Genomic DNA, 15,621 nt, shown 5'->3' with positions numbered 1-15,621 from the left:
TTTTTTTTTTTTACATTATTCTATTATTCGGGCTTGCTGACCTTGGAAGTTCTTTAATGACTTTTCTAGTATTTTAGACTCTGGGCACTTTTGTATTTCATTTTGAATTGTTTTTGAATTGTTACTTGTATTATCTCAGCATATCCTTTTCATATAGATTTTAAGAATCTTTGTCATGAGGTTGTATACTGTATTCTCTTAAGTAAAAAAAAAAGTCTCTACCACTGTGGTTCTATTACCATTTTTTCTTGTTACAATATTATTATTATTATTATTACTATTATTATTTTTTACATTTGCCAGAAGCATTGTTTATGGTTCTTTTATAAGCTTCAGATTTTAGTTTTATTGTTTTCAAGGGTGTTCTTCAGTTTTTTCTAATCTTTTAGTTCCTTAATTCCTTTCTTTGACTTGTATTCGCTTCTTTTTTTTTTCCTAGATCTTTGTGGTATGTCCTTAGATAATTTGGTGCAGTTTTTCTTATTTAATATTATAAGGCTGTAGGTTTTCTTGTGAGTTTGGCATTGGCAGCATCACAGCGATTTAGATTTACCGAATTATATTTATCACTTGTAATTTTCATTTCAATGTCCTCTTTGAATTACATAATGATATTATTTGCATTTTCAGTCGGTTCTTTTGTTACTCTTGTCATCCTTAGTATATTTCATTACGTTCTGATCAGAGAATTTGTATATACAGTTTCTTCTTCAGTGAATGCCTTGAATTCTGTTTGTGTCCTGGTACATCCTAAATTTATATAGGTAGTCTTTTAGTACTTGCAGAATATGGAATTTGTTTATTTATTGAGTACTTTGTTCATCTCTAAATCTAGCCTGATATTTCATATTATTCAAAATCTTTATGGTCTCATTTTTTTAAAATGTACTTTATCTGGCAAATTCTGATTTTAGATTTTTGTCAATTTCATTTTCCTAACAATCCTTGCTTTGTTTTATGTATGGTCAAAGTTTTTTACTATTACCATTTTGAAATAGTGTTTTTTTTCCTGTTATTTCTGTTTTCTGTTCATTGTGCTTTTTCTTACAAGTTTCTTATTTTCTTTGAAGTTCCTTATTCTTGATCAGGTCCAGAATAAAGCCTCTGTTTTTCTTCCCTCACATTTTAAAAAAAGTTTACTTTTTATCTCATTCATGTTGTTTTTCTCTTAACCATTAAATTGAACAAAAACATTTTCATTTTCAGCAATTGAAAATTGTAGTTTTTTACTTCTTTCATTCCTGACCGTTGTTAGTAAACTCTTACTAACCAGTTTTTAATTGGTTCTGCGTAATTCGTTTGATTTAGTGTGTACCCAGTTTTTGGTGCATATTTATCTTTGCATGCCTTGTTTTTTATTTATTTGAGACAGAGTGCATGCACACACATGAGTTGGAGGAGGAGCAGAGGGAGAGGGACAAAAGCAGACTCCCCACTGAGTGCAGAGCCCAATGCAGGCTTGATCCCAGGACTCTGAAAATGTATTAACATTAAAATCTAAATCATCTGACTTGGTGTTTAGTTGAAATGTGTCACTTGTAACTGTGAGGTTCACTTTTTATTTTCCTTTGATGCAGCTCCCCCTGAATATGTTGTAGTAATAGGTCACTGTATCTCCCTATCCCTCCCACTGTGTTGAATGTGGGCTCATCAGCAGTAGGGTTTTGGGGAGGTTATGAGAGAGGGGGAAAGGATGGTGGGTAAGACCTATATGGTGTGTTGTGACTGGGGAGTCTCCTTGGGCTTTAACTCCACAGCAGTGTTTGGGGAATGGGTTCTTCTGGGTGCTGTAGGAAACAAGTCCACAGAGCCCTTTCATGCTGAGTGTTCTGTAATTCTCGTTTTGAACAACTTCAGGACTATAGGTGGTTTTCCTCTGTAATAGCTGAAAAAAGTTTGCACTTTTATTTTGGTTGAGTTAGTTATAACAGGCACAGATGTGATAAATATTCTCCTTCAGTGAAAGACTTGTTTTTCCAATACTGGAATACTGGCAGACAGCCTTTAGCAGCCTCCTCTTCAAGGATTGCCTCAGCTGCAGAGAGCTGCCTTTTCCAAGTCTTGTCCCTACCCTTTATGACCCACATCCAATAACTGATTGAGGTGGAAGTGTAAGGTTTTAGCCATTTTAAACCAATTCCATACTACTCCAAAGGGCCATTTTAACTCCAGAGCTCCCTAATGGCTTTTAGCGAAGATATCCTGTGGCTGAATCAGATTGATTTCTTCATCTCCCAATTCCTGCTTCCTTCACCTCCCTTCTACAGGTGTTGATTCCAAGGGCACTTCTTAATATCCTGTATGCTAGACTTCATGTCAGAACCGGCTTTCTAAGTAGTCCATCTTGTACCATTAGCTCAGAAGAAAGAGTAGGATATTTGAAGCATCAAATATGTATGCTTAGATTACTATTTTATTCTTCTGTCTCTTATGTACTTTTTAGTGTTTACTTCACTATAGAAGAGCTTTTAAGAATTACTGATATAAAAATCAGAAGATTATATCTGTTGGGGCAACTGTGTGGCTCAGTCAGTTAAGTGTCCAACTCTTGATTTCAGCTCAAGTCATGATCTCAGCTATGGGATCCAGCCCTGTATCATGGACTCTGCGCTCAGCAGGGAGTCCTCTTGAGATTCTTTCTCTCCCTCTCACTCTGCCCCTCCCCCCGCACGGGCACACACTCTCTCTTGCTTTCTCAAATAAATAAATCTTTAAAATAAAAAAAAAAAAAAGATTGTATTTGTTGAACTTTACCTGAATTCTAGACAGCTGTGGTTCAGCCACAATGAAGGTTACATTAAAATCACCATTTCCAAGTGCATTCCCAGTAGTTAGGTGTGCAGATTCATTCTGGTTACTTGCTTTGATGACTTAGTAGTTATTAGTTTCCACCAGCAGTAGCCATGGCACCTCAGAAAGCATGACAGATGCATGCCCATTCCCTCTAGTACTCCCTTCCCAAAATACACTGTCCTAATAGGTCTTTGCAATTACGCAGTTAACTTCTTTCTTATATAGTATTTCACCCACACCTGCCCTTCTGAAACTATGTCATTATTACTGTTACTTTAATTGGGGAAACTGACAGTTTTAAATTCTTTCCACATCTGATTTTATGGGTTTTTTTTGTTCTGTTCCAATATATCTAAATACTTGGTTGTAAGGCAAATAGAAGAAGGGATTATATGAAATGGACAATATTTTTCAACCTTTTCTAAAACATCTTTTTCAGCATACTCATGTACCCAGACTTATACCTTTAATAACAAGCAATTGCACATCAAAATCAGTTCCTGTAAGAAGGTAAGTTTTGAGGGAAAAAAAATTTTAGTATAGCTTTAATATTGTATTATGTTTAATTCTTATTCTGGTGCAGAAATTAGTTGTCACTAATTTCTTGACTTCTAGAGACCTTAGTAAATTTTTTTTTTTTTATCTTATGTCCTATAAGGAAAAAGGAATGAAATGATCATTTTAACCACTCGTGTTTCTCAGTTTTATCATATTAAGCTTTGGTTTCTTTGGGCCACTGGTTGCCTAGTCTTCAGAGAGGATGGAGTCTAGAGTCAGGCCTTTGCTAGAGTCCTACAACTGCCATTGATTGTCCTACCTTGGGCAATTTAAACTGCTCTGAACTTCATTATCTACATATGTTAGGATGGCTAATGATATTGATCCCATAGAATTGTTAGGATAAAATGAGATAGACATTAAAATGAGATACACATCAGTAGAATTCAGTGTAGTGTTTGGAACAGAGTGAATAGCCATATCAGGTCAATCTGTCAGTCTCTGTCTCTCCTTATGATTTCTACTGTTTTTTAATGTCATCACTGTCACCATCAATACTAAAGACAACAAAAACAAGATTTGTACATTTGATGTTTAAGAAAACTGTGAAGAATCAGGGGCGCCTGACTGACTCAGTTGGAAGAGCATGTGACTCTTGATCTCCAGGTCATAAGTTGGGAGCCCCCTGTTGGGTGTTCAGAGTACTTACTTACATAAATACATACATACATATATCACACATACATTCGTACAAAAATTGAATCAGGGACACCTGGGTGGCTTAGTTGGTTGAATGTCCAGCTCTTGGTCTTGGCTCAGGTCTTGATCTAGGGAACGTGAGTTCAAGCCCTATATTGGGTTCCATGCTGGGCATGGAACCTACTTAAAAAAACAAAAAAGAAAGAAAAAGAAAGCAAAACTGAATCATACCATGTGATTTTACTTATATGTGGAATCTTCAAAAACAAAACAAATGAACATTCATAAATACAGAGAACTAATTGATGGTTGCCTGGGAGGGGTGGATGGGCAGAATAGGTTGAAGGGGATTAAGAGGCACCAATTTGAGTTATAGAATGAATAAGTTATAGGGATGTTTATGTCAAGTACAACTAAGAAATATAATCAATAATATTGTTTAACTTTGTATGGTGACAGGTCATTATTACAGTTATTGTGGTGAACATTTTATAATGTCAAATCACTCTTTTATACACCTGAAACTAATACAATATTGTATGTCAAGTACAATTAAAAAGAAATTTTATTTATTTTTTAATAATAAATTTTTATTATGTTATGTTAGTCACCCTACTTATTTTTACCTCTTTACATAAAAATAAATTTTAGAAATAATTTTAAAAATAAAGACATTTAAGTACCGTATTTTATATGCTAATTTGATACATGTACCCATCTTTTTTGAATTCATATTCTTTTCTTGATTTCAGTTTCTTAACTATTTAAAAATTATGTTGGCTTGATTTATTTTATTCAAAAACCATCGTAAATGATTTTTGCAAGAGTGCAGACATAAGAAAATATATTTTTTATATTTGCAATGAAACACGTTTGGTTCACAACAATTTAAGCTATAGTCTTATCTGATCATGTTTTGATATTATTTCTATTGCTATATGCTTATAAAATCTGTTCTTATTCATTTGGTCATTATTGTTTCAGTAACTATTGTTTGAGTAACAAAGAAAATTATTTAAAAACTCTCTTTTTACTTGATAAATATGTATTTTAAGTACTTTGACTGCTAGGAAGAAGCTGAAAGAGACATTATTGCCTTTAAGCAGTTCAGAGTTTTGGCAATAGTTGTTTAAAATCACCGGTCTCTTATATCTGAGGTTACCAAATGACAGCTCGCTAGTCAAATCTGTCCAACCAGTCTAGTTTTTGTACAGCCTGCAAGCAAAGATTATTTCTTACATTTTTGAAGAGTGGTTATAAAGGGGGGAAGAAGAAAAATATGAGCTAGAGACTTGTAGGTGGTTCACAAAGTCCAAAATATTTACTGTCTGGCCCTTTACAGAAAAGGTTTACCAATCTCTGTCTTACATTGAGGAAAGTGGTAATTGGAGAAATAGGAATGTGACAGGGAAGAGAGGGTCAGGAAATGCATCATAAAATTGACTGGAAAATGGGGAGCAATTCAATAACTAGGGGAATTGAGTGGGTGTAACCTACGCAGAGATGTAAGCTTGCTGAGTGCTTCTGAGCCATCAGGCCATCGAAGCCAGAACACGTGATAAATGGAAAGTCTCAGTAGGAAAAGAGGCTAACGGGACGCAGGGGGTGTGTGGTGAAGGCAGGAGTAGGTTGAAGTCAGAATATAGAGGGCTTTGAATGTCTACAAAGAGAAATTTTGACATTGCTCCATACTTTCACAGTTTTTAGTGAGGAGGTAGTGTCATCCATCTTAGTTTTTATTTCAGCTATGACCAATGATTTAAAAGGGACAGTGAGAAGTATTGGTTTAATTAAGTAGGAATTCTTATAGCTTATGTAAGAGGGGCGGGGTCTGAACTAGAGCTGTATTGATGATGATTAATTGAAGATTTTATTCAGGAAATAATTCAAGTGATTCTGGGTGTAGAAATGAAAATCTGATCATTGGATATGGATGAAGAGGTGATATCAAGTGCTTCAGACTGTGAGTTCTGGAATCAGAAAGCCAGGGTTTAGGTCCTGTCACTTTAGGCAAATTAATTTAAACCCCTGTTTCTCATTTTCTAAACTATATAATATGAGCTAAAAGAATGGATTTGAGAGGGTAAGAATTACTTTGTTCTTTTGTATGTAGTGTTTGAGTTGACAGTTTCCGCCTATGTAGGGATGTCCAGTTCAACCATGAACTGCTTGAAACTTTGACTTAACAGCTGAATTGAAGAACCAGTGCTGGAGATAATGACCTAGATGTGAGAAGCATAGCGATAGTCAGAGCTAAGGGTACAGATGATACAGATGTTGTTTCCCAAGTAAAGACTATGAAAGAGAAGTGGGCTGAGATCAGCACCAACCAGGTGAGCACCTATTTAAGGGAAGGTGGAGGAAATGTGTTAATAAAAGAAGAAAAAGAAGGGAGAACTGTGTCATCCGATGCCAAGAAAGAAGAGAAACTCAAGAATGAGACAGTTAGGGGCGCCTGGGTGGCACAGTGGTTAAGCGTCTGCCTTCGGCTCAGGGCGTGATCCCGGCGTTATGGGATCGAGCCCCGCATCAGGCTCCTCCGCTATGAGCCTGCTTCTTCCTCTCCCACTCCCCCTGCTTGTGTTCCCTCTCTCGCTGGCTGTCTCTATCCTGTCGAATAAATAAATAAAATCTTTAAAAAAAAAAACAAAAAGAATGAGACAGTTGAAGAAGTTGAGAACTAGAGGGCTTAGGAGAAAAGATACAAATACTTGATTAAAAATTATGCATATTAAAGAAAATAAATGCAGAAATGGGAGATCCGTTCCATCTTTCTTGGTCATCATTTGTGTATCTTCAATTTCTAGTGCAGGGTAGGTGTTTGATAAGTATTTTTTAAATTAAATGAAATGTATTAAATTTTTATATTTGACAAACAGTTTAAGGTAAAATCATGGGGAACCCTGAAGGTTTTTTGAACTATTCAGCATAGGAATAGTTGGAGCCTTAAAGTAAGTTAAGTATTTGACAGTTAAGATGACCAAAAACATAATGCAGTATTATAGAAGAAACAAATTAACATTTAAATTAATATAACTTAATATAATGTTATAATACTTGGTTGTAATTAACTTTTATTTTTCAGGCGTTCATTTGAATTTTTAGATTTATTGTTACAAGAGTGGCAGACTCATTCATTGGAAAGGTATGCATTGACTCTTCCTTTCCTACTTTCCTCTCCTCCCCATTGTCATCAGTTCTTTAGAAGTAGATGGTATTACTTTTGCATTATTTCTCCTTTTGCTTAAAAGTTACTTGTACTGGTTTTCCCTTAAAGCTGTGATGTAGTGTAGCTTCTCTTATTCAGTGCAGCTATGATTTTCTTCTTTATTTGTTGTTTGAGTGAGGATCTCTTAAGTAGAATGGGTTATAAAAGATTAAATTGGGCAGAAATTTTAAGACATATCTCCAGACAAGTAACCTAGGTTTCCTGAGGTGTAATTAATCAAGTAATAAATGATTTAAGATAGAAGGAGAGCCCTTCTTTTCAAAGGAAATAGAGAAGAGATTCATTGGAAAGTTTTTCTGTGCCAGTTGTCAGGTGTCATTGGTTAGAAATATACTGGGTGATGTCTAATGTAGCTCTGAGATGAACAAGAGGGAAATGTGCACAGCTAGTTGGTCTCTAGCTAGTTGGCTATTTGAGTGGTAGTAATTCCAAGTTTGAAGCTTGGGGTATACCTGCGTTTACATTGAATACCTTGCTGAGTTTCCATTTTCATGGAAATCGTTAAATCTATTTATAGCCCATTTTTTAAAAAATATAATTTGTTGTTTAATGTAGGCATGATATAATTCTAAGTTTCCCTTAAGTTCTTTTGTGGCAGCTACTATTCAGTTAGGTCAGACCATAACTAATCATACTATTAGCAGATCATTTCTACATTGGTGGGTAAGTGAGAAACCACACCAAAGGGTTTTTTTTTTTATTCATTAAGAATTTAAAATGTGAGTACTATACATATATACATCATCTGGACTCCTTATAAACATAATTATATTCAACTTTTTAATGTTTGACTTATCAGGAGGAAACCATATGTGAATGAAATGTGTGGGGTGGATTATGAGAAAATCTTAGATTTATTATTGTGCACTAATTAATCTTTTTATCTCTTCTGCCCCTTTGTGATTGATGTGTAACGTAGGTAGTAAGTATAATTTGTGGTGAAGTATAGTTTTACTCATGAATCTAAAGGTGTTTTGGGGCACCTGGCGGGCTCAGTCGGTAGAGCATGAGACTCTTAATCTCGGAGTTGTGTGTTCAAGCCCCATGTTGGGTGTAGAGATTACTTAAAAATAATAAAATCTTTAAAAAAAATAAGATGTTTTGTTTTATAGACATGCAGCCGTCCTGGTTGAAACTATTAAGAAGGGAATTCATGATGCTGATGCTGAGGCCAGAGTGGAGGCAAGAAAGTAAGTCTGTGATGTATTTTTGTGACAGTTTAAATGTACTTGGATCTTTTCTTTGAAAGGAATTATACTGGAAGAATGAAAATACCAGAAGTGTCTCAAGTATTCTACTTGATTAGCTCTTTAGTAAATTTGAGAAAGATTTTTTTCCCATTAAATCTGTACTGGCTATATGGGGCCCCTGGCTAGCTCATTTGGAAGAGCATGCAACTCTTGATCTCAGGGTTGTAAGTTGAAACCTATGTTGGGTGTAGAGATTACTTCTAAAAAATCTGTACCAAATCGCTAGTAGTTGACTTCACATCATTATTTGTATAATCATCAGTATTCCTATTCCATCATAACATCCTCACTTTCGTTATGAATAAAAATAACTGTCTTTTATTGAGAATGTGCTAATAAGTACCTGATACTGTGGGGCACTTGGTATATATTACCATATAACTTGAAAATGATCCCGTAAAGGTGGTATCTCTATAGATTGGCAACAGAAGTTTGGAGATTTGGGGGTTTACTCAAGGCCACACAAACTGTAAGGATCACAGCCAGATTTTGAACGGAGATCTGCTTTTCTCAAAAGCCTGCCGGCTTTCCACCAAAATTTGTTAAATTTAGAAAGTATTCACTTGAGGGGCGACTGGGTGGCTCAGTTGGCCAAGCATCTGACCCTTGGTTTAGGCTCAGGTCACAGTCTTGCAGTCGTGGGATCAAGCCCCTACTCAGGCCCTGTGCTCAGTATGGACTCTGCTTCAGATTATTTCTCCCACCCCCTCTGCCCCTCGTCTCTCTCTCTCTCTCTCTCTCTCTCTCTCTCTCAAATAAATAAATAAAATATTTTTTAAAATTCACTTGATATGTGGTAGATATATTAATATGGTCTCATTTTAATTCTTGAAGGTACACATCTTATATAAAGCTATTACTTTATGTTCTTTTTCCCCTTTTTTGTTGTTTGTTTGTTTGTCTGTTTGTTTGTTTTACAGGACATATATGGGTCTTAGAAACCACTTTCCTGGTGAAGCTGAAACATTGTATAATTCCCTTGAGCCATCTTATCAGAAGAGTCTTCAAACTTACTTGAAGAGTTCTGGCAGTGTAGCGTCTCTTCCACAATCAGACAGATCCTCCTCTAGCTCACAGGAAAGTCTCAAGTAAGGTCATATAAATGATATTACTGATTTATTCCTCTCCAGATCCTTGTAGTTTCTTAAATTAGATGATTGAATATCTGCTTGCTTTCACTTGAAGCCTTGAAAGAATGATAACTGGAATGTGCAGTTGACCCTTGAACAATAAGGGTGCCTACCCCCCAGGAAGTTGAAAGTCTGCATATAACTTGACTCCCCCAAAACTTAACTACTAATAGCCTACTGTTTACTGGAAGCCTTACTGAGAACATAAACAGTCAATGCACACATAGTTTGTATGTTGTATATATGTTATGTACAGTATCCTTACAATAAAGTAAGGTAGAGAAGAGAAAATGTTATTAGGAAAACCATAGGAAGATAAAATACATTTACAGCACTGTACTGGATTTGTTGAAAAAAGTCTGCATAGAAGTTGACCCACACAGTTCAAATCTGTGTTGTTCAAGGGTCAACTGTACTACATTTTGGTCTGTGTCTCAAGGGTTGGATTACATGCTAGTGTAACTTCTTTTGGGGTGAAGAGTTTAGTGATTCAAATTTTGTTTCTGTATATTCATGTCTGTGAAAAATATTGGGAAACACTGATTTATATACATTTTTTAATACCCCCAAAATAGTTCATACAGTAAGCAGCCCCTCTCTAGGGCATTATAATGGAGAAATTGTAATGGGGATTCAGAAGTCATCTTCAGAACTCTGACACAGCACTGTGTGACTGGTAGAAACACACTGCTTTCCTGCCTTGTCTTTTGCACAACTTAAAACGTTAGCAAATCCCTCAGGGGAAATTTGGCTCCCTAGTATCTGACTCCCTTCTGTGTAATTCTGTTCTCATCATTATGTTGGCTTCCTCAAACCCTTGCTGCCTTGGCAGCCTTAACTGTAATTTTCTATCCCTCTAGCCCTATGAGGTGCTAAAATCTCTAGTGCCATCTCTACTCCCAAGCAGTGGCCTCAGGTATTTGCAGGTTTCCTCACAGAATGTGAGCTTACCTCTATATGATTCCTGCCCCTTTGGGACTTTGACCCCACAAAGACTGCTGCTTGCCTCAGCAGCTCTCTAATGTAGGAGTGGGACCAGGGTGAGGCAAGTGAGGCAAGCTAGGGCACAAGACTCAAGGAAGCACTCACAGGGTCATGTGAGTACTGGACCAAAATGCAGGGATTACAATTTTTCAGTATAAAAGCAGATATCCGATTTCAGTGTAATTACTGTAGGAATAATTAACCTATCCAAACTTCTGTTTAAATTGGTGATAAAACCTTCGCTGCAAATGAGCTTTGTTGGGTTTTTTTCCCTTTACTTTTATTTACTTTGCTCAAACTTTAAAATGCCTATGAATCACCCAAAGATCTTGTTAAAATGCAGAATCTAATTCAGTAGATCTGGGATGGGGCCTGAGATTTTGTATTTTTTAACATGTTCCTAGGTTAAGGTATCTTTGCTTTTGAGTATGGGCCATACTTTAAGCAGCAAGTATCTAAACAAGATATTTTATCTTACTTCAATATTAACATCTTTAAACATAAACAGCTTTAAGTTCTGTGAACCTTGAAGTGGTCTGCCTCAGGCTCATAGAATGACAGTTTTAAGGGCCAGTTATAAAAACAATACAATACTGGGTTTAATAACCAACTACCAAATTTACAGTTTGAGAATAATGACTTATGGAATATTTTTCAGTAGCCTGATGTTAACCTGGTTGGGGTCTTTGTTTCTTTCTTCCCCCCACTTTTAAGGTTTATAGATATACTTTCCTAATCCCCCTTATATACTTAGATGTATTATTTATCTATGGGCTGCAGAATGGCATTATAATTAAAGATAATCAGAAAAGATACTGAAGGAGATGGTGGGTTCTTTGAGATGATTTGAGCCATTTTGCTTTCTAATCGTGTTATCCTCAGCAGCAGTTCTTAGCTCTGTTTCTCTTATCCCATGCAGTAACGCTCAGTAGCACTGCTGTAGGTAGTATGAGACCTACAAGATAACTGCATGAATTGCCAGTGGCCACAGCCATTATGGCTTGGGTGAAAGAGGCGTTGGTCATGCCAAATTCCCTCTGTGCTGGTGGTAACTCTCTCTCCTTCTAAGGAAAACATCTTGGAGTACAAGTGTTGGAGTGTGCTTTATGGCATCCTCTGTGCTGAGCACTGTAATGGGCGCTGAGGACGAGAGTGAACAATAGCAAGCTGGTTGCCTGTCTTTGTCGAGCTTGCAGTCGTTCATTGCTAGTTACTTCATTTTTGCTTCACATCTAACTCAGATACCTCCGATACATGACAATGACTGTTCTAAAAGATTTGTAAAAGGAAAATTAGAATTAGAAGTAAACTGTTCAGAAAACTCAGTAGTATTTCATTAATTGTTTTGAGAGGAGTAATAAATTGCATCTTCTTACTAAAAGTCTTTCTTATTACCTTGCAGTCGCCCTTTTTCTTCCAAATGGTCTACAGCAAACCCATCAGCTGTGGCTGGAAGAGGTAAACTGCCTTTCTAAGCAAGAGTCATAGCATATTTTACATGGAAACCTAATACCACATATATATGTTGTAGCTGTGTTTGTATACTATAGACATATACTACACGTAATATGTACAATGTAGTGTATACAATATACATATACATACTTATTAATGTATAGCATAATGCAAGTTCCCTGAAGCACTGCTTACCCTTACTTGTGATGCACTGTTTTCTCTTTTGTTTCAGTTCTTTGCAGTGCTGGTCATGACCCACCCTGTTGATTTCACAGCCTATTCGTGGATCATAACTCACAGTTTATAAAACTCTTCATAAAACTAAAAAACTAAAGACCAGAAATTTAATGACTTAATTTGCATTGCCTAAGAGTGGTAGAATCTGCATTATTTTCTGAATAACCATATCCTGGAGTAGTACTCATTGCATTTTTCTGATAGTAAAAAAAAATAACAGTGCTGCCATCTATCATGTACAGTGCTTCATGTCATGAATCAGTCATGAATATCATCTCTTCATCTACAAAACAGTTTGTGAATTTTACAAAGGATAGGTGGGTTTTTTCCCCCATTTTATGGAAGAGGAAAGTGAGGCAGAGAAATGTTGAGAAAATTGTCCAAGAAGATGTGGTTGTAACAGGAATAAAATGGAAGCATTCTTACTTTAAAATACTGTAAAGTACTTTCTAGTGTTAATTTGTACACTGCTTCCTTTTTGACCATTTGTCATCACGGATTAGCTCATGTTGGTTTCAGGTTTATATAATTTTCATGCTGTTTGCAGTGATTTAAATAACATGGGTTACCTATGCTTTGTTTCCCATAGTGTCAGCAGGCAGCAGCAAAGCCAGTTCCCTTCCAGGAAGCCTGCAGCGTTCACGAAGTGACATTGATGTGAATGCTGCTGCTGGTGCTAAGGCCCATCATGCTGCCGGGCAGTCTGTGCGAAGTGGGCGGTTAGGTGCAGGTGCCCTGAATCCAGGTTCCTATGCATCACTAGGTAAGACAGCTAATTAGGGGACATTGCACATTGTTTTCTCCCTGGTCTTTAAGCTGCCTTGTTTCTACTTTTTCCTTGTTTCCTTTGTTATCCTCCTAATCATCTTGATCAGAGGAACAATTCTTGATTCCATGATTTGCCTGTAGAAGTTTCATAGCTCTGTACTACTGCCACACTCAACTATTGGTTACTAAGGGGGTTGGGAAGGGCATTGGCCATGTATCCAGCATCTGTTCCCTTACCAAGAAGTTAAAGCCTTTGGGGGATCTGGGGAAAATGCAAAGCTTAATTAAAATCCAAGTTTAAACATGTATTCCCAGAGATATTTGGAATTTGTTTTTTCTGTTTATCAATTTTATTATCAATATTTTGTAGTCTGTCTATCTAAGAAATCTCTACATCCAACATAGGGCTTGAATTCAAGACCCCGAGATCAAGAGCTGTGTGCTCTTCAACTGAGCGAGCCAGGCATCCCTATGTTTATCAGCGTTAAAAGTTTGAGGCTGCATATTCACATTGCTTATCTCTGTTTTGTGCTTCATTTTTCTTCCTCTTGGGTAGTAATGGTAGAACGCTAGGCAGGCAGACCATTGGAACGCAGTAGGAAGTGCAGAGATATTGGAATGAACTGTAGTACATGATAAAGTTGGCACAGCTACATTCAGTGAGGAGAGGATAAATCAGTAAATGGTGTTTAGACACACGGTTTACAATTTGGCATGAAATTAAGTTAGAACCATTTTTCACACCGTATAAAAATGTATTCCAGATGACTAATGAGTTGAAAAGCAACTTGATGAAACCAAAGTAGTTGTGGATTCATTTAATTTCAGATTGGGGAAGGAATTTCTAAACATAAATGCCAAAAAGCCATGAGGGGAAAGTCCCTTTATTAAATCTTAAGTGTGAAAATATAAAATCTAGTGGCTGAAAACTTAAAGGGGAAAAAGTTTTATCACATACTACCAGAAAAGCTAAAATGTCAGCAAGTTTTATAAGTCTATGAAAAATACATGAGCTTATTTATATAGAAAAATATTCTACGTATATTAGAATTGTTCCCCAAAACACCAGAACAAATGTGGAATCTTTGCCGGACTCAAACAAGTACAAATGGAAAGAGCTATAAATATAACAAAAAAGTTAGGATTAGGGCCTACTGCTGATAAAGAATGTGGTTAAAAAGTGCTGATGTGAATTAAACATGGAACACTTAAGTGGCAATTTAGTAATACTCATGAAGCTTTTCAGCTTTTATTACTGAAATAAAATTGACATACAATATTACACTAGTATCGCAGGTACCACATATTGATTCAACAATTCTATACATCACTCAGTGCTCACCACAATAAGTATAGTCACCATACAATGTTATTACAATATTATTGAACTCATGAAGCTTTTTTAAATGTTCAGAATTCATTTATTATTTTTTATTTTTATTTTTTAGAGAGCGCAAGCATGAGCAGGGTTGGGGAGGGTCGCAAGGAGTGGGGAAAGAGAATGTTAAGCAGGCTCTACACCCAGCACAGACCCCGACACAGAGCTCAATCTCAGAACTCTGAGATCATAACCTGAGCCAAAATCAAGAGTCAGATGCTTAACTGACTGAGCTACCCAGGTGCTCCTAAAGGTTCAGAATTTAGATCCAGTAATCCAGTGTTTATAGATAATTATGCCAAGAAATAAAAAAAGAATATTCATCATATTTTTAATAATAGATGTTATTAGAGTCCACCTTGATATGTAACAAAGGGGGCAGGATTAAATTATGATATGTACTTACAAATACTATGCAGCCTTTAACAAATAAAATATTTTCAACAAAGATGAAATGATACTATCAAACGATGTGATAGTTTCATTGTTTTGTATAAAATTATACATAGATAGGTATACATAGACTAAGATGTAAACAAAGATGTCAACAGTGGGTTGGTTAGTGCTTTTAATTTTCATAAAACTTTTCTGTATTAGAAACATTACTTTGCTAGGAATGCAGTGTTACTTCAGTATATGAAAATGAATCAACTAAATACACTTTGTTAATAGAATAAAGGACAAAAACCACGTGATTATTTCAGGAGATACAACAAAGGCATTTGACAAAGCCCAAAACCTTTTCATGATAAAAAATAATCAACTAACTAGGAATAGAAGGGAAATTTGTGAACCTGATAAAGACCATCTGTGAAAAATTCACAGCTAACATCATACTTAATGTGAAAGACTGGATGCTTTCTCCCAAGATCAGCAACAAGTTAAGGATGTTCACTCTTGCCCTTCCTAACAACATAACCATGGAGTTCTAGCTAGATCATTAGGGCAAGCAAAAGAAATGGGATGTATCCAGATTGGAAGAAAAGTAAAACTGTCTGTATTTGTAGAAAACATGACCTCATATAGAGAAAATCCTAAGGAATCAACAAAAAAACTATTAGAGCTTAATAATGAGTTCAGCAAGGCAGAACTTGTATTCAGCAACCGCAGAATACAAGATCAATATACAAAAAAAAAAAAAAAAAAAAAACAGTATCAATTACAATAAGCATCAAAAAGAATAAAATGCTTAGGAATTAA

At 36.0% G+C, this 15,621-nt stretch overlaps 1 protein-coding gene across 16 annotated transcripts in view; it reads left to right on the top strand.

Annotated features, from left to right (window-relative positions):
- The window catches only part of CLASP2 (cytoplasmic linker associated protein 2), a 181,586-nt gene that overhangs the window by 79,268 nt on the left and 86,697 nt on the right, over positions 1-15,621 (top strand). For all 16 annotated transcript variants that reach the window (XM_040637020.1, XM_040637016.1, XM_040637018.1 and 13 more), the window contains 6 exons: positions 3,233-3,303; positions 7,076-7,135; positions 8,332-8,409; positions 9,390-9,557; positions 11,986-12,041; positions 12,865-13,038. In XM_040637020.1, coding sequence (XP_040492954.1) covers positions 3,233-3,303; positions 7,076-7,135; positions 8,332-8,409; positions 9,390-9,557; positions 11,986-12,041; positions 12,865-13,038 — 607 coding nt within the window. The remainder of the gene's footprint in view (positions 1-3,232; positions 3,304-7,075; positions 7,136-8,331; positions 8,410-9,389; positions 9,558-11,985; positions 12,042-12,864; positions 13,039-15,621) is intronic.

Source organism: Ursus maritimus, unplaced genomic scaffold, assembly GCF_017311325.1.
Source record: "Ursus maritimus isolate PB19 unplaced genomic scaffold, ASM1731132v1 scaffold_20, whole genome shotgun sequence".
NCBI classification, from domain to species: domain Eukaryota; kingdom Metazoa; phylum Chordata; class Mammalia; order Carnivora; family Ursidae; genus Ursus; species Ursus maritimus.
The sequence above is the reverse complement of the archived record's forward strand: the minus strand, read 5'-3'. Positions and strand labels throughout refer to the sequence as shown.